At 45.3% G+C, this 24,468-nt stretch overlaps 1 protein-coding gene across 4 annotated transcripts in view; it reads left to right on the top strand.

Annotated features, from left to right (window-relative positions):
* Positions 1-22,487, top strand: part of LOC114770147 (retinoic acid receptor beta-like) — a 93,720-nt gene extending 71,233 nt beyond the window's left edge. For all 4 annotated transcript variants that reach the window (XM_028963795.1, XM_028963797.1, XM_028963798.1 and 1 more), the window contains 6 exons: positions 1,314-1,455; positions 9,930-10,090; positions 16,076-16,252; positions 20,037-20,241; positions 21,423-21,581; positions 22,166-22,487. In XM_028963795.1, coding sequence (XP_028819628.1) covers positions 1,314-1,455; positions 9,930-10,090; positions 16,076-16,252; positions 20,037-20,241; positions 21,423-21,581; positions 22,166-22,356 — 1,035 coding nt within the window. In that variant the 3' untranslated portion in view covers positions 22,357-22,487. The remainder of the gene's footprint in view (positions 1-1,313; positions 1,456-9,929; positions 10,091-16,075; positions 16,253-20,036; positions 20,242-21,422; positions 21,582-22,165) is intronic.
* The last annotated feature ends 1,981 nt before the right edge of the window (positions 22,488-24,468 follow it).

Below are 24,468 nucleotides of genomic sequence, written 5' to 3'. Positions count from 1 at the left end.
ACAATCACATTGGCTTCCAAGGGCATCCCTACAGATACCATCGACCTGAATGGTCACCGGCTTGAAGCGGTTTGATAACCACAGCAGCCTTGGAATCTGTGAGGAGCTCTCATCCACCGTACTGCAACGTAGATTATGGCGTGCGATCAATCACAAGGACGAGGTAACGCGTAAGAAGGCTCAGGGTTCAGATCAACCAGGATAAAGGCGTCTATTAAGGAAATGAATAATGCTGACAGAGGGGAGGTGACCTCCGCCGCACCACGTGGCACACCTTGCGCTCCGCGATTGGCTTTTTCCACACGCATCACCTACGCACCCGTTGACTGATGACCAAGCCTGGGAAAGATGGGCTCTGGAGTGAGCCGTTCCTGCCCCGTGATCTAATACATTACCCACCATGTATTCTGCTCCCCCTAATGAAACCACAAGGCCCCATCTGTCAAAGATGTGAAACGGCAAATGGAAATTTAACTGCCCCTGCCGCGAGCCTTCTGAAGCAGCAAGACAGACAGCGTCGGACGCGTTCACAAAAACCTTCGCTTGACAGATGATCATTGCAAACAAGCTGCCACGCGACAACAAATTAATATCAACTAAAATATCCTTAAAGACGTCACTTCATTTTGGGCTTGAATGGACATTGCATAAATTTTCTCTTCCTCCACTGAATGCGGCCATTCTGTGCCAAGCAGCTCTTGGAAGCTGACCAATCGTGTTGCTTTTGGTCATTTAATTTGTGGCTATAATTTAAGAATGTCCCTGTGTTCATTTCAGACTGTGGGCTTTCTTAATGTTCCTTTTTTTTACGGAATAGTTTATTGGAGTTTTGTAATTCTTGTGAACCTTGAGGGTTGGTTGCATCTGCATTTAACAGATATGCCGTGCAAAACATGGATATGGTTTAGGTATCAAGCACCTGGATGTCAAATCGGAATCTGTTCTCACCCAACAATTATACATCGGTTCTACTTGTAAAGGTCAAACTTGTTCGTGTTCGTATGCACCACTTTTGTTCGTGAATCTTTTGTTTGTTGTGTTGGTATCCCAATGAGCACAGTACAGCTGCAGGGTTCTTGGATTGAAGCGCAGACTTCCACTCAATCCACTCAGATTCCTCTCACCTCCAGCAAGGTGGGAACTGGTAGATAAAAAAAAAAAAATCAGCAACTGCCAGATAATGTGGTGTGGTGAATGGTGGAGTGGACACAATGGAGGCTATTGATGTGGAGGGTGATTGCGTTTCCGTCTTCCATTTTGTGGGGTTAATGTTTGTTTCTCTCTCTCTTTCTTCCTTTCTCTTGCTTGACCAGGGCTTCTTCCGCAGAAGCATCCAGAAGAACATGGTATACACGTGTCACAGGGACAAGAACTGCATCATCAACAAGGTGACGAGGAACCGGTGTCAATACTGCCGGCTGCAGAAATGCTTCGCAGTGGGAATGTCCAAAGAGTGTGAGTGTGGGGTCTAATCCTTGTGCTAATCCTGATTTGGCCTGCAGTGGCGAGAAGAGCGAGAAGCAGCATGACAGGATCCAGACCTTCACTGGGCTGAATAGTTTTTTGGTTCTTTAGCGTTCCTCAACAGTGACAAACTTCACAAGAGTAGATAGCAGACAGGCAAAATGTCCCACTTCATCAAAGAGATTTACAGTCCAGCCCGATGTTCTTAGACCTCTTATCAAGTACTATATAAGTACTTATACTATCTTATTATTTAGTGAGAAATCAGAAATAATTTAGCTGATTCCAATACAGATTTACCATTTAAAATAACTAATAATATTTCAACAAATGATAATCAAAATGATAATGTGATTTATAGGTTATTTCTACTGTGAGCTTTTAAAAATTAAATCCTATATTTTATTTGTTTGTGTTGATATGAGTCATAAGACCAAAAACACCAAACCATTCTGGTCAAATGACTGATTGCGCGTTGGATGTTAAAACAAATTAAAAGATGATAAACAGGCTGGACTCCAAATAGGCCTTTCTGTGAGGATCCCAAGAGCCCGACCTGCATCTATAAGAGTCTGGATGCAAGAGCCCCCTGTTTCCATAGAGTCAGTGATTGGAAGGGGTGCACAGGGTGCAGGGCTGGCCAAGAGAGACGACCGAAAAAAATTATGATATTGTACATCACAAATTCATCATATATGATAGCTGTCATTTAGCAGTTACTATTAGTACTGTAGGAAATTTGGATTTTCTGAAAAATATCAAAATAATTGATGATATGCTTGATTTAACTGTGAATTACCTAACATTGGTCAAGGGTGTAATATTCTTAATTAGCTTCTTTCACAATAACAGTACCAACTAGTGTACAATGTCCCATGACACCCCAGTCTGTGAAGGAGGTAACATTTTATTCAATAAGTTCTGCTCGTAAGATTTTAATGGAGCATGGAGGTGAATTTTGTGCAAATGAAATTACAATTACGATTGTTCTATTATGGCGGAAATGGGAATAGTGTTTGCTTGTGTTCATGTTTTGTGTTCTTGTTCTCTAATTCACACAAAAATGTAAATTAGCTTCATGGAGCATTTAAAAAGAAAAGGGGGGAAAGAAGTACTGGAACATGGGGAAATCTAATGATTTGCCCCTTGTTTCAAATTGCCACAATTTGCCCTTGTAATAAGGCATTATGAGCACACAATGCATCATTTCCCTGACTTCGGTAAAATACTCCACTGCAGCTATTGTCTTCCTCTCGTTGCCCCATTTCCTGCGATCGGAACAGTTTGCATTTCACACGTTATTGGCGCCCTTTGATTGCATCAGCACTTATGGCCCAGGTCCACTTCATGCGCCATTAGCCTCAGGAAAAGAGCCGATTCCTTCCCACTCTGTTCACCACACGGAAAAGGACAGCCGGGACGGTGATGGCGGTGTTATTGCGTACTCGGTGGGCTCAGCTACATGCTACGGCATGGGGATATTTATATATGAAAGTCATTGAAGATTAGACAGCTGGTTGGGGGCTGCAGGTTTGCCCAAAAAGCTTGATCGAATCATACGGCATATTGGAAACTGCAAATGATGCCGTCCGATATGGCCAGCTAATCAGTTCTAGAACTGATTATTTCCGAGTAAAATATCTTACCAAGAGCTACCTTGCAAAAACATGCAATCATGATTTTTACCCGTGCTGTACAGACTGTTTGATTTTGGCATTCATTGTTATGAAAATGCAACTAGTTGCTTTAATCATAAATATTTGATATTAATTAATTGACTTTTCAAAATTGATATATTTGATTTTTCAGTATTTAACATGTGAATGTGATATGAAATCGATATGGGAAAAAAATTCATATCAATTGTATGCCCAGCAGTGAACCGCACTGAGGGAACCGCATTTCCCTTGGGAAATTCATAGGTGAAGAGCTGAGGTCAGCTGACTCGAGGCATGTGCTGCTGTTTGCCCCCAGTATTGATTCAGGAGATAATGCCGCGGTCTGGACCCAAGAAAAGATTTGGCTAATTGGCCTAGTTATGAGTCAGAAGACAGTGTGGATATCATCTAAAACTGTAAATCATGAGGGAGCATGTGGCTCGACTCCGTGAGGAACGACACAAAGGAAAGAATTGTGTGGACACCCAGACGGTCTTTGTAAGTCACTATACATTTTCAAATTGGAACTGCACACTAAGCATGGCCATGTAGGGTCAAAGGCGTCCTCAGGATGTACGTAAATAGATACAACAAGAAAGAAACATTTGCTAGACTGTTGTAAACTCGTTATTTGGCTTATTTAAGAAAAACTACAACAGAGTTTGTATTCATAGTGAAACAGAAGTGATTATTTCCGATATTTTTCGATACCCTGAATGCATGTTGTCATATCTAAGTAGTGGCCTAGTGGGTAACACACTCGCCTATGAACCAGAAGACCCAGGTTCAAATCCCACTTACTACCATTGTGTCCCTGAGCAAGACACTTAACCCTGAATGTCTCCAGGAGGACTGTCCCTGTCACTACTGATTGTAAGTCGCTCTGGATAAGGGCGTCTGATAAATGCTGTAAATGTAAATGTAAAATACAGACGATTCTGATGATTGACTTTTCACACGTACACTACTACCTCAATGTTTGACCTTATGATAGTGAATAAGCCCCACACTGCTAAAACCGGACCGTTTAATATCTCACAGAAGGTGTTGACTATATTATCCTGATAACATGGCATGATTTTTGACTGGCCAGCCAAATGGCCAAAGGTTTTTCCCCCCTTAATTCTTGCATGCATACCCACTGGCCGAAACCGTTTTTATACCAAAATACTGAAAATGCCAGGCCAGAAGTTCCAGCAGGTCGCTGCCAGTAAACGTTATAAATTCCTGTCATGTAGGACGAGTAAAACAGAAGCCACTGCTGGGCATGTGTTGGGAGACAGACTGGCAGATTTAGCTAAGCGTGCTAGCCGCCACTCGGAACTAGCCATTAGCGCCAACCGGGTGCCGCTTCCTCCGCTGTCTGCCGTCTGGCTCGTTTCCTCCTCTGTCAGACGGCGGCCCGCCTCTGTACGAGCCCGAGCCGGGCAGAAAATATCGTGTTTATTTACAGGTGCATCTGTTCGGTTGCTGTGGCGCCGCACGAGGCCCAGCACGCACAGATGGCTTGCCCGCGGCCACCTAGCGCCGATGCATGATCGACGTGCTCCGCCACGTTTGCCGGCGTGTGCGCAGCTTCGCCGTTTTCTACAACGGGCCACCCGAGCCCCGAAAAAAAAGGCCCGAGAAGAATAAAAAAGAGGACAAGAGGGCAGAGGGAACGAGAGAAAGAGTTCCGAGAGGGACGTACCAAATGAGGCTTGAACGCGGCCATTTCTTTGGCACTGGTAGTCGGTCAAAGCGTTCCGATTACGAGGACGTTCCTGCATCGTGCCAAATGCCACTTCACACTGCAGGCCTTTCCAAAAAGACGGCCTGGCGCACACCGCAGTGCGCTGGAGTGCCATGTTTTTTATCACTCCGTTAAAGGCACTTTGAAATGGAAATCAAAGCCCTGGGTCCTCCCCTGGCGTTTCACAAGCGGTTCCCCAGCCCGGAAGCTCTGGAGAAACCACTCAAAAACACCAGAAAAATGTGCATTTTACATACATTTAATCATTACACACACTTTCGTTCATGATTCAATACCAAACCAGAGCTTCTTCTGACCGATAAGTGCAGCTTGACCCCCCCAGCAGCAGCGCTGCATTAACTACAAGGGGGAAAAGCTGTAGCGCAGACTTAACTATACATTAAAATAATGAGCTAAAATAGTGAGTTCTTAGCTCTAAACATCGAGTATCCTGAAATCGTGGGCAGAAATTGGTGGCCTAATGGTTAAGGAAGCGGACCTGTAATCGGAAGGTTCCCGGTTCAAATCCCAATCCGCCAAGGTGCCACTGAGGTGCCACTGAGCAAAGTACCTGTCATGGATGCCCACTGCTCACCAAGGGTGATGGTTATAAGCAGAGGACAAATGTCATTGTGTCACCATGTGCTGTGCTGCAGTGTTTCACAATCACTTCCCTTTTACTTTTCACCTCTGCAAACATATTCGTGACCTCCTGTATTCAAAAGTCCTCAGATAGTAATATTGGATTGAAAGACGAGATATTCAGACCTTTTGTCTCTTTCTCTCTCTATATATATAATTCAGTTTTTTTTTTTAAAATTTTGCAAAGAACTGGTTGAGTTGATCAATATTTGACTCATGGGATTTTTGGTTTGTTAGTTGTCTGCAGCTTATATAAACAGTTTTCACTATTTTATATATATATGTGTGTGTGTGTGTGTGTGTGTGTGTATGTATATATATATTAGTCAGTACAGTTAGTCTAAATATTTTAAAAGTTTAAAAAGAGTGTTAAAAGTTTTTCTTTTTTAGCTCAATAATGAATCCTAACATGTTCAACGTGTTTTGTATGTAATGTATGTAATCTATCTATCTATACAATATAGCATTTGGACATGAGACTACCGCCACCAGGATGTGTGTGTTTGTGCTGGGAGGGAAGAGTTATCTGGCAAGGGAGGATCTGGATTTATCCTCGGCGGGTATTAAAAAACCATTCATTTTCACGTCCCCCTCTTGTCCGATGCATCACTTCAGTGTATCCGGTGGCAGTAATTTGGTTTGAGTGGACGGGGTAATTGATTGCCCCGGGGGCCGTGCAGCCGTTACGTACCCCTCTTCCTAAATCACATCTCCACCCTCGCCAGCCCCGCCCCCTCTTCAGGCGTATTCTCACCCCATGTGATGGATCGCCCCGCCGACACGCGCGTTCGCACTCTCGCCCGCGAGTGTGTGCGCGCGTCAAGCGTAAAAGCAGCCGCGGCAGGGCTGATGTCTGACACCATAGTGCTGAGGCAGTGCCAGCACCATTACCGTTTCCAGCTCTGACACACACAGTCCCTCATACACACTCAGGCTGACAGGAGACATTATCACCGTGGCCACTCATAGCTTCTGATTCCCACCGTGCTTAAACCAACATGCCGCGTACAGTCAGTTAGCGTGGCTGCGTGATGAACCGAAGCCGTAAATTAATTAGTCGTCAACCCCCCCCACCCTTTTCCCCCACCGGAGACGTAAAGCAAAGCTAAGGTGTCTCGCCGCGTTAATTTACCGAGCGACTGCTAATGCAAACAGAGCGGGCGAAGGGTGGAGTGGGGTGGTGGAGGGGGTGGATGAAACAGATGGGAGGTGGTCGGTGAAAGCGTGGTCAGGTGTACAGTTACTGTACTCGCGTTTGGGGTTTTTCCCCCCCCCCCGACTCCCTGTTGAGCGCCGTGTGACCAACGTCCTTGAGAGCTTTAATACTTCTCTGTGTTTGGCTGAAGGGGCCTGCGGTCAGGCGCAAATGAGGCTCTATTAAAAGAGTGCAAATGTAGAGCAGGGGTCGGCTATAGGTTAAACCGTTTCAGCCAAAATCTAAACCCCAAGTGCTGGGTGCTTTAAGGCTTGAGAGTCTTTTAATAGAGGGACTTCTTGGTTTCTCTGTTGGCTTGTGTGATCTCTGATCGGCTCCAAAATCTGTTGCTTTTGTCTGTTTTGGGCTATGGTTTACCTTTTTCAAGCCAGCCAATCGTTTTAATAGTAATTACAGGCTAGTTACAGTAGTTATAGGGACAGTCCCCCTGGAGACACTCAGGGTAAAGTGTCTTGCTCGGGGATACAATAGTAGTAAGTAGGGTTTGAACCTGTGACTTTGTCATCTAATGCACTGGTCTTTTACCACCCTACTACTAGATCATTATGTTTGTCCATTCCTCAGTGTCCTTCAACAATGAGCCCATTAGCATCAGAACTGGACCATGGAGCAATGGAAGAAGGTGTCCGGGTCTGATGAATCATGCGTTTCTGCGAAAGAAGACATGGCACTGTGGAAAAAGACAAGCCGGCAGAGCCAGTGAGATGCATTATGTTGCTTCGACATGTATCGTCTACCTAAACATGATTGCAGACCAAGTTCAGCCCTTCGTATACCCTGATGTCCCCTTTCAACACGCTAAAAAAAAAAAAGGTTTCACTCAGCCTCTATATACTCCTCAAAACCTAAATGACTCACCATGCCTTCAGACATCTAGTGGAGTCCATGCCTCAATGGGTCAGGACAACAAAATAATATAATATAAAGTATTTACACATAATTGTCATGCACAATTGACCACAGCGGCAGTTTTCAATCAGCAGGGATCTCCCAACGATTGGCTGATTTCCTCACTCTTCTCTTTAATCAGCCCGATAATCTTAAATAACACACACTCACGATAATGAACAAGGCACGTTCACAGCTAATCACTCACAGAGACGCATATATATGCGCCATGGGAGACGTGGAAGATGGACAGCGGCGTTCGACGGTGACGAGGACCCCCGCCTTCCCCGCCATCTGAAGTGAACCTCGCCGTTTTGTTGAGATGCTGACATCCTTATGTTTCCTATTCATTAGGCAGGAAGCTTTGCCAGGGCTAATGTCACCTCATGGAACAGATGAGGTTAGAGGACACACTAGACAGCTCGGCGGGTGGCCCATTCATTATGCATGCTAGGTAAACCACAACGAGCTGCGCCCTCGCCCCGTGACGCGTGCGCCCACGCCAGGGTGAATGGGCGACCTCTCGGCTGCGGAGCTGGCATTCGCGGGACCGCGTTTCGGTGCAGATGGCGCTTTAGATTCCTCTGGCTTCATTACCAGATTCGTCCGAATGAAAAGGCAGACGTTCAGAGCGCATTTACAATTTAAAACAATGACAGCGGACTAGCGAGATGCGAGAGCGGCGTGCATCCGGGGACGAGCTTTCACGCCGCCAACCAAGGATGCGCGAGGTCCCACCGGAGCCTGTGAGCAGTAGGACTGATGCTTGCTTTGAATTTCATCACAGTATTTTTGGGGGGCCTTTTTCTGCTCATGGGACCTCATTGTATTGTGGTTGTTGTTTTTTTTTTGTAATTATAGAATTGGACGAGGCTCCCGTTGTCTGACGCGAGGCCCGCAGTCGAATGCTCAACGTGGATCGTGTTTTTTTTTGTTTTTTCCGGGGCTCAGCATAGGTGGTGGGGGACCCCCTGTGGAGGGTAGCTTCAAAGACGAGCTCCTGCAGACCCTAATGAAACGGGATGCTCCCCAGACGGTGCCCGGGAACACCAGGTGTCTGGGCCTTAATGATTCTTCGGCGGGCCTGAAAACTTCATCAGTCTCCCCGAGATGAATAACACCCCAGCAGAGCTGCTCTCCATGGGTGCATAATGAAGTGATGTGTTCTCCTCTCTCTTCATTGACCTTGACAGGCCGCCCCACACACACACACACACACACACACGCAGCAAATGAAGTAATTTTCATCGGATTGGCACTGGTAGAACTTCCGTGTTGCTGTGTTCGTCCCATTAACTCCGCCTGCGGTTCAGGTTAGCGTGCTCACGCTCGTCACATGAAGATGGTCTTAAATGGGCTGGGGAAACCGTTTAAACCCCATGCAGGTTGAACAAATCCCTTTGCATGAGATTCAAGTAACCAGTTCATAGGAATAGGACCCAAACAATAGAATATTTCCGTACCTTTTAACATAAAATCCAGATGCATTTTGGGGGGATTTTGAACTAAAACTAAAGTGAACATTCTGACATTCTGACGGTAACAGTGACTGTTTACTGTTTATAAAGACATTTTTTATATTCACCTTCCGTAATAAAATAGTTCATATCTGTTCCTGGCATTCAGTGACTGCTGGTCACGTGACCCTGTGACCGTAAACAATGTAATGAGGTGGAATGATGTCTAAAGAGATTTTTCCAGAATGTTGGTGTCATGGGAGATTGTCCCTCTTAACCAGTAGGAATCTCACAGAACAGAATTATGTGTTTATTGTATTGTATTTCCAGTATTTAATACAGTGTTATTTGGTTTCATGGACATTCTTTCCCGTATCCCACATTGTCATGTTCTAAGAATCCTAAGAATGTTAAGAGTAGGTACTATGTTCCTGAAAAACTAGAACATTTGTCAAGAGGCTCTTGTATCCCACAACAAATATTCAAAAAATCTGCACTTGATTAATGTTTCCATGAAAAAAATGGAAAGGAAACTAGATTCCAGAATTGCAACAAAAGAGGACCAGGTGAGATGCTTGAGATTTGTGTTTTCACAGCATCTCCCCCACCCTCCCCGCCTCACCTAGTCTTTTGCAGGATTAATATGATGTTGGAGAAGGAAGTGGCGGTGACATCGTCTCCCCACTATGAGGCCAAGTTCTGTGCGGTTTCTATTGTTCTTAAGATATGAGGTTTGATATGGACTGAGTGGTGGGCGTCGGCCGACGAGGGAACTTTTATTAATAGTGTTCAAATAATTCAAACATGCTGGGATGCTGGGAACATGCAGCATGTGACCTGGCTGATCAACCCTGATGTGTCCTTCACTGCAGCCGTCCGGAACGACAGGAACAAGAAGAAGAAAGAGAACCCGAAACCGGAGCTGGTGGAGAGCTACGAGCTGACGGCCGAGCTGGAGGCCATCATCGAGAAGGTCCGGAAGGCGCATCAGGAGACGTTCCCTTCCCTCTGCCAACTGGGCAAATACACCACAGTGAGTATTACTGCACCCACTTTGAAATATTATATACTGCATGTGGCTTAGAAGTCACCAAAATTGCCATGATCGGATAAATCAGAATCACGTTTATAGGCCAAGTGCGCAAACACATACATGGAATTTACACAACAGTATAAAAACAGCAACAATATGCAATATAGTCAACATTTTACATACAGAAAAACAAAACTAAGATTACAGAAATAATACTACAAGTGTACATTAATGCAATAAATGAATTGATTTTAGTATTTAATTGCTTGTTTAAGGATCTGTTGAGGGTCATTTACATGGCAGAAATCTCATCAGATAATGGGGACTAAACCCTGGAGTTCATTAGAGAGTGTTTAGTTTGAAGTTGGCCTTGTGTTGTAAATCTTATTGGATGGTCCTCAAAAGGTAATCAATTTTGTGTACTGTACACTAGACCCTACTTCAATACCGCCCAAAATGCTCAGTTATTACTGGCCTCCTTGAGCAAATCCTCCAAATGTCTTCAATAATTTTTTTTTTATTTCTGCGTCCTGCACTGTACATCTGAGTTAAGAGGATTTTGCAGGAATAAGAGGTCACTTCTCTCACTTTATATATGGAATAATAATTGTCACTGTCAGCATCAAGAGTGTAATCTTGCCTGACTTAAACTTAAGGACCCACTTACCCTCATGTATCATTTCATTTTCTATATTTTACTCAAAGTAAACTTGACCTCATGTATCATTAAAAAACAGGATGAATTGATCCATATATACATATTACTTGTCGGGGCCCACGTGCATCAATCAATATGGAATAATAATGGTCACTGTCAGTGAGTGTAATCTGGTTTTAACGACTGGTTTTATCCAGCCGAGGGACTCCACTGCACTGTTTCAGTGACCCCTTACATTTTCAAAATTAGATTTTTAATTTTTATTCCAAATAGAAAGCAGAAAGCTATTTGGGCAAGCTATATATAAAATTAAAAAGTAAAGCTGGTTTTGAAAAAGTACCAAAATGTACAAAATCGTTTACAACCATCACTGTGGCAGTGGTGGCCTAGCATGTAAGGAAGCGGACCCGTAATCGGAAATTGTCGTGGCTGCCCACTGCACACTAAGGGTGATGGTTAAACGCAGAGGACACATTTTGTTGCGTCACCGTGTGCTGTGCTTCACAATGACAGTCACTTCACTTTCACATGACAAGCTTGCAAACTTGCAGTTTGGAATGCTGAAAATTGAAATCCAAGCTGATACTTGATACATGAACTTTTGTGAACTTCCCGGAGCTGGAGGTGAAGAGACCGGGACCTGGGGGATGTCTGGCTTTATTTACTCGGCCCGCGTGGTAACGCACCTAATGGCCGGGAGGAATGAAGACAATGCGGAGCAGATGACTCTTCGTACGGCGGAATGTTGAAGCGCGCCTCAGGGAGATGTTCTCCAGCGAGCGGGTTAATCACTCACAGTGAGAGGAACGGAGCGACTTTGGGACACATCCTCCATGGAAAGTGGAATAAATGCGGATGATCCTCGCTTGCATCATTATCGACTCTCACAGCTTATATAAAAAGGCGGGAATTGGAGGAGGGGCGCACTGGCTCCATAAGTTCCTGTCACTCTGCGGCCACCATTTCGCCTCTCGTCTGTCACCCGGCGTCAAGGTTGATTTTTGAAACAACCTCCCCCGCCCCCCCTCCCATGGCGGCCAGTGTCCCATGAAAGGCGCAGACCGACAGGCACGTTCTAATCTGTCTGGAGGGCGTCAGTTTGATTCCGCACAAGAGCCGAGAACCCAGGGGTCCGTTGAGCGCTGACAGATCAGTGGGAATAAACACCGGAGCGGCGCCACGGCGAATCGATTCGCGATCGTCAGCTGCTCTCGCACCGCCCGGCTGCTGGGCATTTCTGTCTCCTGTCTTCACCTGTCCGTACGAGGGGTCAGGGGTCACTGAAACAGTGCAGTAGAGTCCCCCGGCTGGGTAAAACCAAGTCCGTTGATTGAAGCGTGTGGGCCCTGGCAGGTAAACAGGGATCTGAAGCGCTACTTTGATTGACAGTTTGATGGCGGTACCAGATTTTAGTTGTTTGATTGACATCGTGCTGCCATTTGCCATGGTCCGTGTGTGTTTTTTTGTTTTTTTTCCCCTCAATCGCTCGGCGGGATTGACACTGATGCTTGATTAGCCGAGCTCTTCAGAGAGATTCTCATAAACAGCAGTGGCTTATGGGTAACACCTACCGTGAATGAATGGGACCGGGGCCGCCGCAGGAAAACCATCACTCATTTAGACACAGCGGTGCGTCTGTCTCCTGCTTCGGGATGGAAAATATTTTTTACCGTTTCCCGAAAATAATGGCTTATTTTTAAACATGAGCCATGGGGCCACCGGTCTTTTTTTTTTTTTTTGACGCACAATAGAAAACAAACATATCAGGGTGCACAGGTAACAACGTGAGCCCCAGTGACCGAAAGTAGGCATTTAAATAAAGCCTTAATCGGGATCATGGGTAATTATCACCACTCGCAGCCCGTGAGAAGTCCCTCATTATTACGAGTGATTGCTTTCCCGACGCGCCTTTTGAGCCCCCCCCCCTCCACAAGATTAGGCCGGGGCGCCAATTACCCGGTGAAATATTCAAATCCTAGTCTGCTGTGATTTAGGAGTTCACTGCTGGGTGAGCGAAGATTGGCCCGGGTGAGGGAGAGGGCTTAGTCTGACGGTGATGATGATGAAAAATGAAAAGACAACACGAAAAAAAAAAAAAACCGGCATTACCTCGGATCAAGGTTTATTCAGCTTAAAAGCCACATACGGCTATAGTGTCTGCGTTGTTATTTAGTGCAAGTCCTGAAACAGTCGCCTGGTGATAGAGGGACTGTGGACTGGATGCATGATAAATCTCCTAACGCGCGCTCAGACATTGGCAGGTTATTTTCTAATGTCCCAACTTGTCTAATTTGTTTGGATAAATGCGGCCTAAATGGAATTAAAATTCCCTGGCCACTTCCTTGTTTTCCTCTATTGAATTACCGTACTGGGGTAATTGACTGAGATTGCGGCGGCGGGGGGGGCGGGGAGGAATCAGACGGCGCGTGCGCCCCGCTCCCTGCCGGAGCTCACGTCTCCCTTCAGCCTCGGGGTGGAACAAGACGAGTGGCTTTAATATCGCAGCCTCTCCTCCGACCCCCTCCCCTCCCGCCGCCGCTTCCCTTTCATCTGGCCGTCCTAGGCGACGCCTGTCAGTGAAGCGCTCGGCCCCGCCGCCCTGGGAAGCTCGTTCGGAGTGATTTACGCCCGGCTCACTTAGCCGGAGATCATATATCGTGATCTTTGTCTTTGGATGGGGGCCATAGATCCCCACCCTACCCTCCCCTACTGTGGAGTTTATTCAGCGAGGGTGGAGTGAGCGACGAAGACAAAGGACACGCATGTCACACGTAATGACCCTGATTGGTTTAATGTGCCTATAGACCCATCACTGTATGATTATGCTGTTGGAACAGCAGATTAAGCCCCATGTGCCACCAGCCTGGTATGCTGGCTCTGTCCAAAAGCAGGTAAATCATAGCATAGCAATATATTGATCAGCACATTACTAAAATACATGGGCTGTCCATTAAAGTTATAGGGCCTCTGTTTTATAGTTGTTGGGAATAATAGGATCGCAAGACAAAAAATCTATATACAAAAAAGAAAAACGTTTAGCTTGCAATGATGTCCCAGCTGAGTCGGAAAAGCAGCTATGACACATTGTTGGCAAGAAAGACTGAGAACAAATGCATAGCAAATAAATAGTATGTTGTATCCCAGGTTTTACTAATGTTTATGCACAAAGCAGACATTTTGGAGTCAGAAATATGATTTTTTTCCCAATTTCTCCATAATCATTTGTGTTCAAAATCATACAGCGCCATCTTGTGGTGCTTCCTTGTGTAACACTGAAAAATAATAATACAGTGGAACATGGACACTAGAGCTTCACATTAGGCATTCATCATCTGCTGGTAATACAGAACAAATGAATGTGCTGTTTGCACAGGCCAGCATCAGTGTTGGGTTGAGTGTACACAGTAAAACAAGACCAGTAATGTCATTTAGAAGCACTTTTGGACTTCCTGTTTCACATGAACCTTTACTTTGTTGGCTTTGGAAAGGAAGGCTTCTGTTATTTTCACACGCCAGTCCTCTAGTCGTTTTTCTCCTAACACCCATTGTGAAGTTACGACTTCAGGTCTCCTGACAACATCTCCACCCATTCCGCACTCTGGCGCTGTTACAGGGCCCCTTACGTATAAAACCACTTTGTGAAGCTACAGGCACATTGAGCTGGAACAGAGAGGCCATTTAGTGTAAACAAACAAATGACCGTCAGTCGTTGGGTCTACAGGCCATTTACTGGCATACTGGATGTTGCCTGAGTGGCCTTCCCATCCTCACCCATCCTCACCTTCTGTGACCTGGTCTGGTTTTCAAAGCTACTTATCCAAGAGTATCCAAATGTCAGTTCGCATTGGTAACTTTTAAATGAGCGGCCAGGTAAGATCTGAAAAAAACAAAAAAACTCTAATCCTCAAAGTTCCTCATTCGGTGCAAAAAGAGGGCGTTCCAACTCCCGATTTCCAAGAATTACATTGTCAGAATTTCTCTTGGCTCTGTGCCTTTAGATCCAGAGCATTGCGTTCGCATTTCTGTTCCTTTTGTGCGTTAAAGTAGGCACTGAGACCGGGGCTGCCAACTGGCATCGCCAGACAATTTAGAATTTAGCCGTCGCTCAGAATGAAAAGCTCAAACGTTGGCACATCATAACAATAGCTAGGGTTTAATGAAGGGTCCTTTCTACGCTTTGCATCTGAAGTTGGATCACCTCATCTCATCAGAATGGGTGGACTTTCTTGCCAGATTGTTTCAGAATACATTTGTTGTGTTGAAATGAATAAAGTAGAATAAATGCAGCTATTGTCTTCCGTTGTTTTGTTTTTTTTTGTGGCGTTAAATACTTATTGACTCTCATCCACATTAAGATTCCTTTTTATATGGCAGCATATATGTTTAAAATGAACTATATTCTATATAAATTCTGAATAAATATCTTCCTTGCTTGCATTCTGTTACATGTGGGACAATAAATCTACAGCGGGATGGACATTTTGTTGCAACACTTCGACACATTGCTTCTGTATTCTCGTCCATTTGCACAACTGTATTGTAAAGTATTGCCTGAATTGGCACTGCCTTTGTTGTGGGCAATTTACATCTAGGCCATTTATCAGACACCCTTACCCAGAGTGTCTTACTATCAGCAGTTACAGGGACAGTCCCCCCCACCCCGGAGACACTCAGGGTTAAGTGTCTTGCTCAGGGACACAATGGTAGTAATAGAGTTCCACAGTCTGGGGTTCGAAACAATGGGCAAGCCATTCTCCTTATTTCTGCTCCACTGCATTTGGTTTATTATGCCATTTATAATGAATGTGGATTTCTGACAAAAATCCTGCCTCTCCCTTTTCTCCTCACCCCCACATTGCCGAAGAGCTCTGGCTGTTAATGGGCTCACTCACAACAAAGTCCATGCCGCTACCTGCCTCGGCTCCATCAGCGATTCCCATCGGCTTCAAATGCTTCCGGGGGCTCGCTGCCTAACCAGTCCGCGACGAATGTACAGAAAACACCTCAGCGATTCATTAAGGCGTCTCACTCCTCACGGCGGAGTCTGTACATTCTTCTCACAGTTCCTATATAGAGATGCGCTGGGGGTGCGGGTTGATCTGGTTTATTTTCAGCGAGTTCATTCAATATAAGGGCCATGTGGAGGGACCAGTCATTAGCCCCGGTGTATTCAGCTCTCCAGGGTTACAAAACTATTTTATAGCCCTAACACCCTAATGCCTGAAGGGAAAACTGACACGACAATCATAAGTCTAATAAATGTGCTCTCTGGGATTGTAAGCTCTCTAAATGTTTTTTTTTGTGTGTGTGTGTGTGTGTGTGTGTAGAACTCCAGTTCGGATCACCGCATCCGCCTCGACCTCGGCCTGTGGGACAAGTTCAGTGAACTGGCCACCAAGTGCATTATCAAGATTGTGGAGTTTGCCAAACGTGTGCCGGGCTTCACGGGGCTGACCATCGCCGACCAGATCACCCTCCTCAAAGCCGCGTGTCTGGACATACTGGTGGGTTTTCACTACGGTGCGATGATGTCGCGTAAGATGTCTTAAGTCCATATTTTGATATTTATATATATACAATGAATAGGAATATTTATATACATAAGTGTTCTTAAATTATGTTTTCAGAGACTGTGGTCAGTCTGTTGGAATAAATTGCTGATTGATAACCTTAATAAAACTTAACCTGCTAACGTTAACATGCTAAAATGCTATTTTTTGCTTAAAAAAAAAAAAACTAATTTTTGAGTACGTTTGGTTCCCACAACTGTGACCTGTGACAAGACTGGCAGCTGTAAAGCACTAGAGCAGGGTTCGGCAACCTTTATCAGTCAAAGAGCCACTTTGTCCCGGCTTCCACAAAAGAGAAAGCACCGGGAGCCGCCAATTCTTTATGACGCGTGAAATGAAAATACAACTGCATATATTATTTTTACTTTTAAAAAAAATAAGCGAGTGTGTTGCAGGTATAGTACTATCTAGTATATTTTGAGTGACAAAAAAGATCCTAATAATCTTCATAATCTTTAACCTACAATAAAAAAATAATAAAAAAACACAGATAAAAATGTAATAAAATAGCGAATAAATTAATTTCAAAAGCCACAGCGTAAGGTTGAAAGGGCCGCACGTGGTTCCGGAGCCGTGGGTTGGTGGCCCCTGCGCCAGTATAAAAAAACCCATTCAGCACATTTTTTTTTTTACACTTGCTCATGCTTCCAGTGGGTCCCCACTGACATCTCTCCTCCAGCCTCACCTGCCGATGCATAAAACTGCTGCTTCGTTTTGTAGCCCAACAGGCGTAACCCTCGTTTGACCCGGTACTTCCTCCTGTGGCCCGTTTAGGGTGCACCGCAGGAGAGATAACGTACTGCGCGTTAAACTGCGATCTGTCACCTTTATTCATTTCTGTATTTAACGTTTGTCATGAATAGAAATGGAAGTGTGTGGCGTTGTTAGCAGAACGTTTGCCGTCGTCTTGCTGCTGGGCATATTGACTGAGGAGAAAAGCGGGAGCGCACGCCACGTGGTGATGAGGCAGGTCTTCTGTGATTTGATTATCTGAGGCCAAATTGTGCATAATACCCGTCTCCCCACAAACTTATAGGCACACACACACACACACACACACACACACACACACACACACTTCTGTCTTTATTGACTTTTAACATTTCACATGAGGAAAAACCCAGAGCCTTCAGCGATTTGAATGGATTACGGTTTTAAGGCCCTAGTTTTAGCGAATTGGGAGTGTTTTTATTGTCAATCATGATTTACAGAAATAAACCAATAAAAACTGCTTGCTAGTTATCTTTATGTCGGAGGTGAGGAACTAACAATCAATCAATCAATTTTTTTTATTTATACAGCAATATTTTACAAAGTGCTCAAGGCGCCTAGTGAGCAAGCCAAAGTGGCAAAGTAAGAAACTGTGAGAGGAACCAATCCACCGTCCTCCTTTGGTCGTCACCGGAGGGATGTTGAGAGAAATATATTCAGGGAATTATTGCATCCAGAAGATTAACGTTAATGGTCATTTTACAAACTCACACTGCCTTATATACCACGAATGTATTTTTTAAAATATATTTTTATGTATATTTTTGGTGTTTCTGTATATCGTGTTTTCATGCATGTAGAGTATCCCGACTGTACCGGATTCATTTTACCTTCAGATGGACGAAGCGGTTTCAGGTAGAAAACGACACTGATCTTGGAATAGTTCATGGTCTTTATTTTTCACTTCTTAACATTGGTTTCGTGTTTATGTTTGTAACTGAGCTCTCGGTATAATTGTTGATGGAATATCAGGCCGTTGCTGTGCACGGAAGCGCTCGTGCTGGGAATGAATAGTTCTACAGGTCGCCCGGCGTTGCCGCGGAGTGTTTGCACATCAAATAAGATATTTGGACATCAAGGGGAGGCTCGTGTGGGTGCCGAGTCGTGTACACCGCAAGCGTTAGATAGGGCTGTTTGTTATTGTGACTGGCCTGAATTGGTCAGACGTGGCGATCGTCTGAAAAGCCGGACACAGGCGATAAAGAAACACACACACACACGCTCTTACAAAGCTAATACTGCTGCACTGCTTTTACATCTCTCGTGTAGAACCTTTACCTTCGAAAAGTTCTAAGATTTTGTCCTCATATAATCCATGCAAAAAATATGTATATATATATATATCTGTCAGTTTTATACATGCTTTTAAATACATGCTTCTGTCTTTTTTTGTGTGTAAAGTGCATTTTATATAGCGTAGAGTTCACAGTACATGTTCCAACCTTAAGCTGTATAAGTTCTTTTATAGAAAGGGGATTGTAAGAATAAATGGTGCCATTCGACTTTTATGAGGCACTTTTTTGTTACTGACTTTTGACTGAGGAGCCTCACTAAAGGGGATGACGTGGCAAATATGAACTTTTCACATGCAGTTGATCAGCCTGTGAGCGTTCCGGAGTGTCTATGTTTTAAATACCAGAGGGGTGTGTGGTGTTTCTGATGTATCGCCATCACACACACACACACACACACACACACACACACGCGGAGCCAGCCTCACCGCCCCATCCTGTGTGTTGTGACGGGCTGTGGCCTGGTCATTGTGCAGCGTCTACGGGCGAGGGAGGATCAAACGGCGTCTGTGTGCCTGCGCCCAGCCAGTGCACCGCCACTCTGCGCCGCTGCCAGCAGACATGTTTTATTCCGTTTCATCCGCCCGACGCCTCCGTCACTCACTGTCAGCCCCGGCGCTCTCCCCCCCCATGCTTCAAAGACCGGGCACGTAGCTTGGCGCGCGCCCTCTTCATTATAGGTGCTCGCACACACCCTCCGGAGGTGGCGGCTGGGTGAGCTGCAGTGTGGAAGTGTCACTTTTGCGGTCATTACCGCGAAACTCGGCCGTGGGATTCACCCAATACCCGCAATTCCAGATCTTGGACGCCCCTTATTAAAGATGTTGTTCTTCTGTGCCCCACGGTTTAATTGTATAATTAAGAGACTGGTCCTCCTGGTCACATCGTATTTTGTCACATACCTCTCCCTCTCAGACAAATTAGAATATGCTGGGAAAGGTCATTTCTTTTTGGTAATTTAATTGAAAGAGGTAAACCTTCAAACCAAGTATTCGCTATACAGACGGATAGATTGATACGAAAGGGATCAAATCAGTGCATTTTCCAATGAATTAATCGTGATCAGTTGTGATTATTGCAGGTAATTCTTAAGACTACAATGCACATTTTAAACTATAAGAGAGGCATGTGTAGGAAATATGCTCACCTTCCAGCATTGACGCAACACATGGGCGTACAGCACACAAAATTCAGCTACATTAATGGTGTTAAATATTTTAGATTAATTGCCAGTCAATAGTCTATGTAAATGTTACGTACAGAGAACATAGGACTAGCATGCCACTACCATACACAGTACATCGCAGCATGAGCAGTGTTGCCAGATAATTGACTATTTCAGAGCCAAAATTTAAAAAATATTTTCTTTAAATGGCAAGACATTTTTCACAAAATGTAATACTGAAAGACATCCAATTTGGCCACTAGTGGCATTTCCTCTGTCTTAACTTTGATAGAGTAGGTGTGCCAAATGTTGTCAGATTTGTGTGTTATTTTCAACTTTTTATGACATTTTTGTTACCTACAGGTATAGTACAATGCAGAGCAGTTATCTAATCCGAAGCGAGAGATTCTGTCGACGCTGTTTTCGTGGTGTTCGTTTTACTGTGTGGTTGTGCTTTATTACTTTATCGTGGTGGTTTTGTTTTGTGCAGATTCTGCGTATCTGTACGAGGTACACACCAGACCAGGACACCATGACCTTTTCCGATGGACTCACGCTGAACCGCACGCAAATGCACAATGCTGGCTTCGGCCCCCTCACCGACCTGGTGTTCACCTTTGCCAACCAGCTCCTGCCGATCGAGATGGACGACACAGAGACGGGTCTGCTCAGCGCAATCTGTTTAATATCTGGAGGTGGGTGGAGCATCAAACCATATATTTAAAACCCTTCCTATCAAAACTGAATTTGCTGATAAGCCACTTCAAGTCAACTATAGTCTCCCAATATAAACTTAAAATAGTCCCTCAAAAAGTCCCTCAAAAAAGGCTTGTCGCTTGTCTACAAATTGACCTCAAGTGCCGCTGAAATATATTTGTAATCAAGAAATGGCTCATTTTATTCCCAACAGCTTCTGTAATAATGTTTCAGTGCAAAACGAAACTGTCAAAAAGTATTCTAATATTCAAAGCTTGGTAAAGCCCATTGAGTCAATGTTTGCACAGACATAAGTGTTGTCGCCTTGTCATATGAGCTTCATCTGTGACTAATAATGGATCAATTAGGTCTCAGGTGTGTATAAAAAGAACCCCAGAACCTTCACATCAACTGCAACTAGACCTCTGCAAACATGCCTGATTATCAAGAGCCTGAAGACCAGAGCCACTGCTGAATGTGTCTCAGCATCAAGTACAGAGGATAAAAAAAAAGATTTGAAGTGACTGGAGACGTTTTTGACAAGCCCAGGTCGGGCAGACCCCGCAAGACAACTGCAATGGGCTGGCCAGACTTTGAGGAGTTCAGGGAACAATTAATATAATCAAGAGCCTGGTCTAGAACACAACGCTCCCACTTATCAACATAAAAGCAACAATCATGGACACTCACAGTTACTGTCTTTCTGTTACTATCTGGCCTGTTCACACACACACACACACACACACACACACACACTTTTCCCATGCGCTCTACAGTTGTATCGTTTTGAAGGTGTGAGAACTTGAGCCCCACAAAACATTACACTCTCTTGCATAATCCAGACAGACGCTCGCTCCCTCCCGTGTCCCTCCTGTGTCCCTCCGGTGACGTTGGGGTCTCTCTGCTTCCATCTGCTGCTTGTGGACTTGCGCAGCAGCCTAGACCTAGAGTAGCAAGAGTAGAGTCGATTTGTTGCCATTTTCTCTTCTGCTAGATGTATTTAAAATGTACTTTGGGGATCCCTTCACTAAAGAGGGTGAAGAAAAAATCAGTCATTGCTGTTAAAAATACGCATGGTATTTAAAATGTTCCGGAACCCTGGTTCTTGGTCTTAGGGTATGAATTTTTGCATTCTAAACTCTCAGAGTAGAAAAATGAACGCATTTAAATTCACTTTCAGACCGACAGGACCTGGAGGAGCCGTCCAAAGTGGACCAGCTGCAGGAGCCCCTGCTGGAGGCTCTGAAGATCTACGTCCGAAAACGGCGGCCCAGCAAGCCCCACATGTTCCCCAAGACCCTCATGAAGATCACAGACCTCCGCAGCATCAGCGCTAAAGGTCGGTACCCCGCTGCTCCTGACATTTTCATCTGGTCCGTTTCTTACCCTTTTCATTCCCGGTTTATTCAGTGCCAGTGATGAAAAAGAATCAAGCCCAAGCAGCTTGTTGGGCTTTAATTAAACTGCAGTTTTATTGAATGATGGCGGGTCGTTACATGGTCGTCCATCATCCTAATTTTCAGTACATTTTTTTCATGAATTATGGATTGTGGAAATCCAATATTGGCCAAACTTGCCGCTGATCGACAGCCAGGTTTTTGTCGAGCATTAAGCACGTAACCAGAGTGGGCGTCTCAGTGTTCTGTCCAGACACGTCTCCTACATGTGGAATCAGAGGAACACGATTTAATAGCTTATTTCTTTTTTAATTTGACCTATTAAAAATGTAGTAAAAGAGAGCAGATGAAGCAAAACCGTGATTGTAGAACATGGGTGGGGAAAGGTAGAAAAACGCAGAATATAAATGGCTCTAGAGTCACCATTTCGTGTCTCATTGGGGTCGAAGTTGTTTTTTCTAGAAAAACTGTGGATTGAACCATCAGGCTCTGCTGATGGTGCGTGTGGTCGTGGTTTTTCTGACAGGCGCAGAACGGGTCATCTCTCTCAAGATGGAGATTCCAGGTTCCATGCCGCCACTCATCCAGGAGATGCTGGAGAACTCGGAGGGGCAGGACGGCCAGAGTGGCGGCAGCCCCAGCAAGAGCGACCCCGACGCCCCCAAAGCCGGAACCTCGTCCCCAGAGCCCACAGAAGACCCAGACGACGAGCCCTAGGGCCGCCCCCAGAGCTCAACCCGAGACTCTCAGACGCCATTCGGCGAGAAACCAGTTCAACAACGATGCGAAGCGAGAACATCGCCGTCAGACCCCTCTCACCTCTTCCTCCCTCCCGGCGCCCCTTTCCCGTAAAACTGCCCACACGGACCAAGCGCTTTGTGTACAAATTTAAATGGCTTCATCTTCCCTGGGGACTGAATGAACACACACCCAGATGGCCAGTTCCACGCCGAGGTCAAACCCCTCAGGTCCAGCGTGAGAATAAAGTAAACGACAAAAAGACCCCAACCCCTGCATGACGGGCCGCGTCCATGTACGTGGTTTTGCTCCCGCGCTCCTTCTCCACCTCTCTCATGTTGTTGGCGTGCATTGTACATACCATCGTATGGGTAGATCTCTCGTTTCTATGACGATTTTGTGGTGCTTTTTTTCTCTCATTGTCTTAAATATGCTCTCTCGAGGCGAACCGTTGCAGTTTAAAGGGGGCTCATTACAAGTCCTTTAAAAAAAAAAGTTATAGAGAATGTTCTTGCATATAGACCGTATGGAATTCTAATATTTTATAATTGTTCTTATATTTAAAACAATGTTTTTTTTTTCGTTCGTTCATGCATTTAAAAAAAAAAAAGATTCTATGTTCATGTGTCTTCATAAAAGTGTCCTCGGCCGGAACACAAGAGCTCTCCGCCGTGTCAGCGTGGAAGCCTTAATGTTGGAAGGGCAGCGGGTTCTAGCTCCGTGTTCTGGGCGCGTCTCGCGTGACGAGGACCCGAGAAGAGTCGACTCCGAGAAGAGTCGACTCCGAGAAGAGCCGACTCCGGAAAACGTCCCGAGTTTGGAACCGATCGGCGGAGGGTCCGAGTCCTCGCCAAGTCGCAACGGAAACTCAACGCACGCCGACTCCAACTCTTCTCAAGTGTCTTACTTTCCTTCCTTCCTTTCTTTTCTTTTTAAAATAATAAAACCACAAGGGGACACGGCAACCCGCTGTAACGCGACGCGTTACCGAACAGAACCGATTCGCCGCGTAGATCGTAGCACGTCGTCCTTTTACAGAAGCGGGATTTTTCTTTCTCTGCGTGTGCGTGTCGGTCACCCAGACACCCCGTCGCCTTGCTTCTTCGGACTTTGCAAAGGAGATTTTTTTTTTTCAACCACCCGGCGCGAACATTCGCGCCAGGCCCACGCCTGACACTGGGGCCGGGCAAATACGCGGCGTGGTTCGGTGCAATAATTTCCCCTCCAAAAATCATTAACAGAAATATATGAAAAGTGTGGATTATTAATGGCCGCCACTTAATGACTAGTGTTTGGCGAACATTTACACTTGCTCAGCAGTAGTAGCCGTGTGTGCAGTAACGAAGCCGGAAGGAGAGACGTTTGTCGCTATAAACCGGGCCGGCGTGAGGTGGATTATTTCCACGGCGACTGTAGCCACCGTGCCGGGCTTTGGGGGGTGAAACCGGGAGGGCCGGGGTGTCGTTTGACGTCAGGATGTGCTGCGACGGTCCCTCCTGGTTGCTTTTGTCCAATTAACCACGTCGATTAGTTTCCAAACGCAAGTAGTTTTATAGTAAAAGAAGGCAAAAAAAAAACAAAAACGACGAAGCACTTAAAACTGGACAAAATGAGCGGCAGACGTGCTCTCCACGTTTTAACACATATCATAAGGGACTTTTCTGAATGTGAATCATTATTATAACCAATTCAGAGGACATATTTTAATCTTCATGACAGGAAGAAGCGGCCTGTCTCTCCGCCTCTGGAAGGTTTTGTTTTTCTCTTTTTTTTTGGTCTTTTACACAGCTGAAGAATGTCTTCGTCCACCTTCCAGGACTTCTCTCCACCTCTGAAGATGTGGCATTTCGTGGGGCGTGACGTCACTTGCCCTGGCCCCGCCCCCCGGGGACCGCAGCTTGTCGCACGCTGGCAGACCACAGAAGCCCGAGCGGAGGACTTCAGCTGTGGCTGGCAATGCTTTTGCGAAAAGGTTCCAATCACTGAAAACGTCATTTGGTTTTGTACAAATTCAGTCATTTGTGGAACAACCGAATGGCTGAAAGCGGCGCTGGAGTTCGACCGGGTGCGGGCTGAAAAATGTGCTTTTTC

The sequence above is a fragment of the Denticeps clupeoides genome, chromosome 20 (assembly GCF_900700375.1).
Source record: "Denticeps clupeoides chromosome 20, fDenClu1.1, whole genome shotgun sequence".
Taxonomy (NCBI): domain Eukaryota; kingdom Metazoa; phylum Chordata; class Actinopteri; order Clupeiformes; family Denticipitidae; genus Denticeps; species Denticeps clupeoides.
The sequence above is the reverse complement of the archived record's forward strand: the minus strand, read 5'-3'. Positions and strand labels throughout refer to the sequence as shown.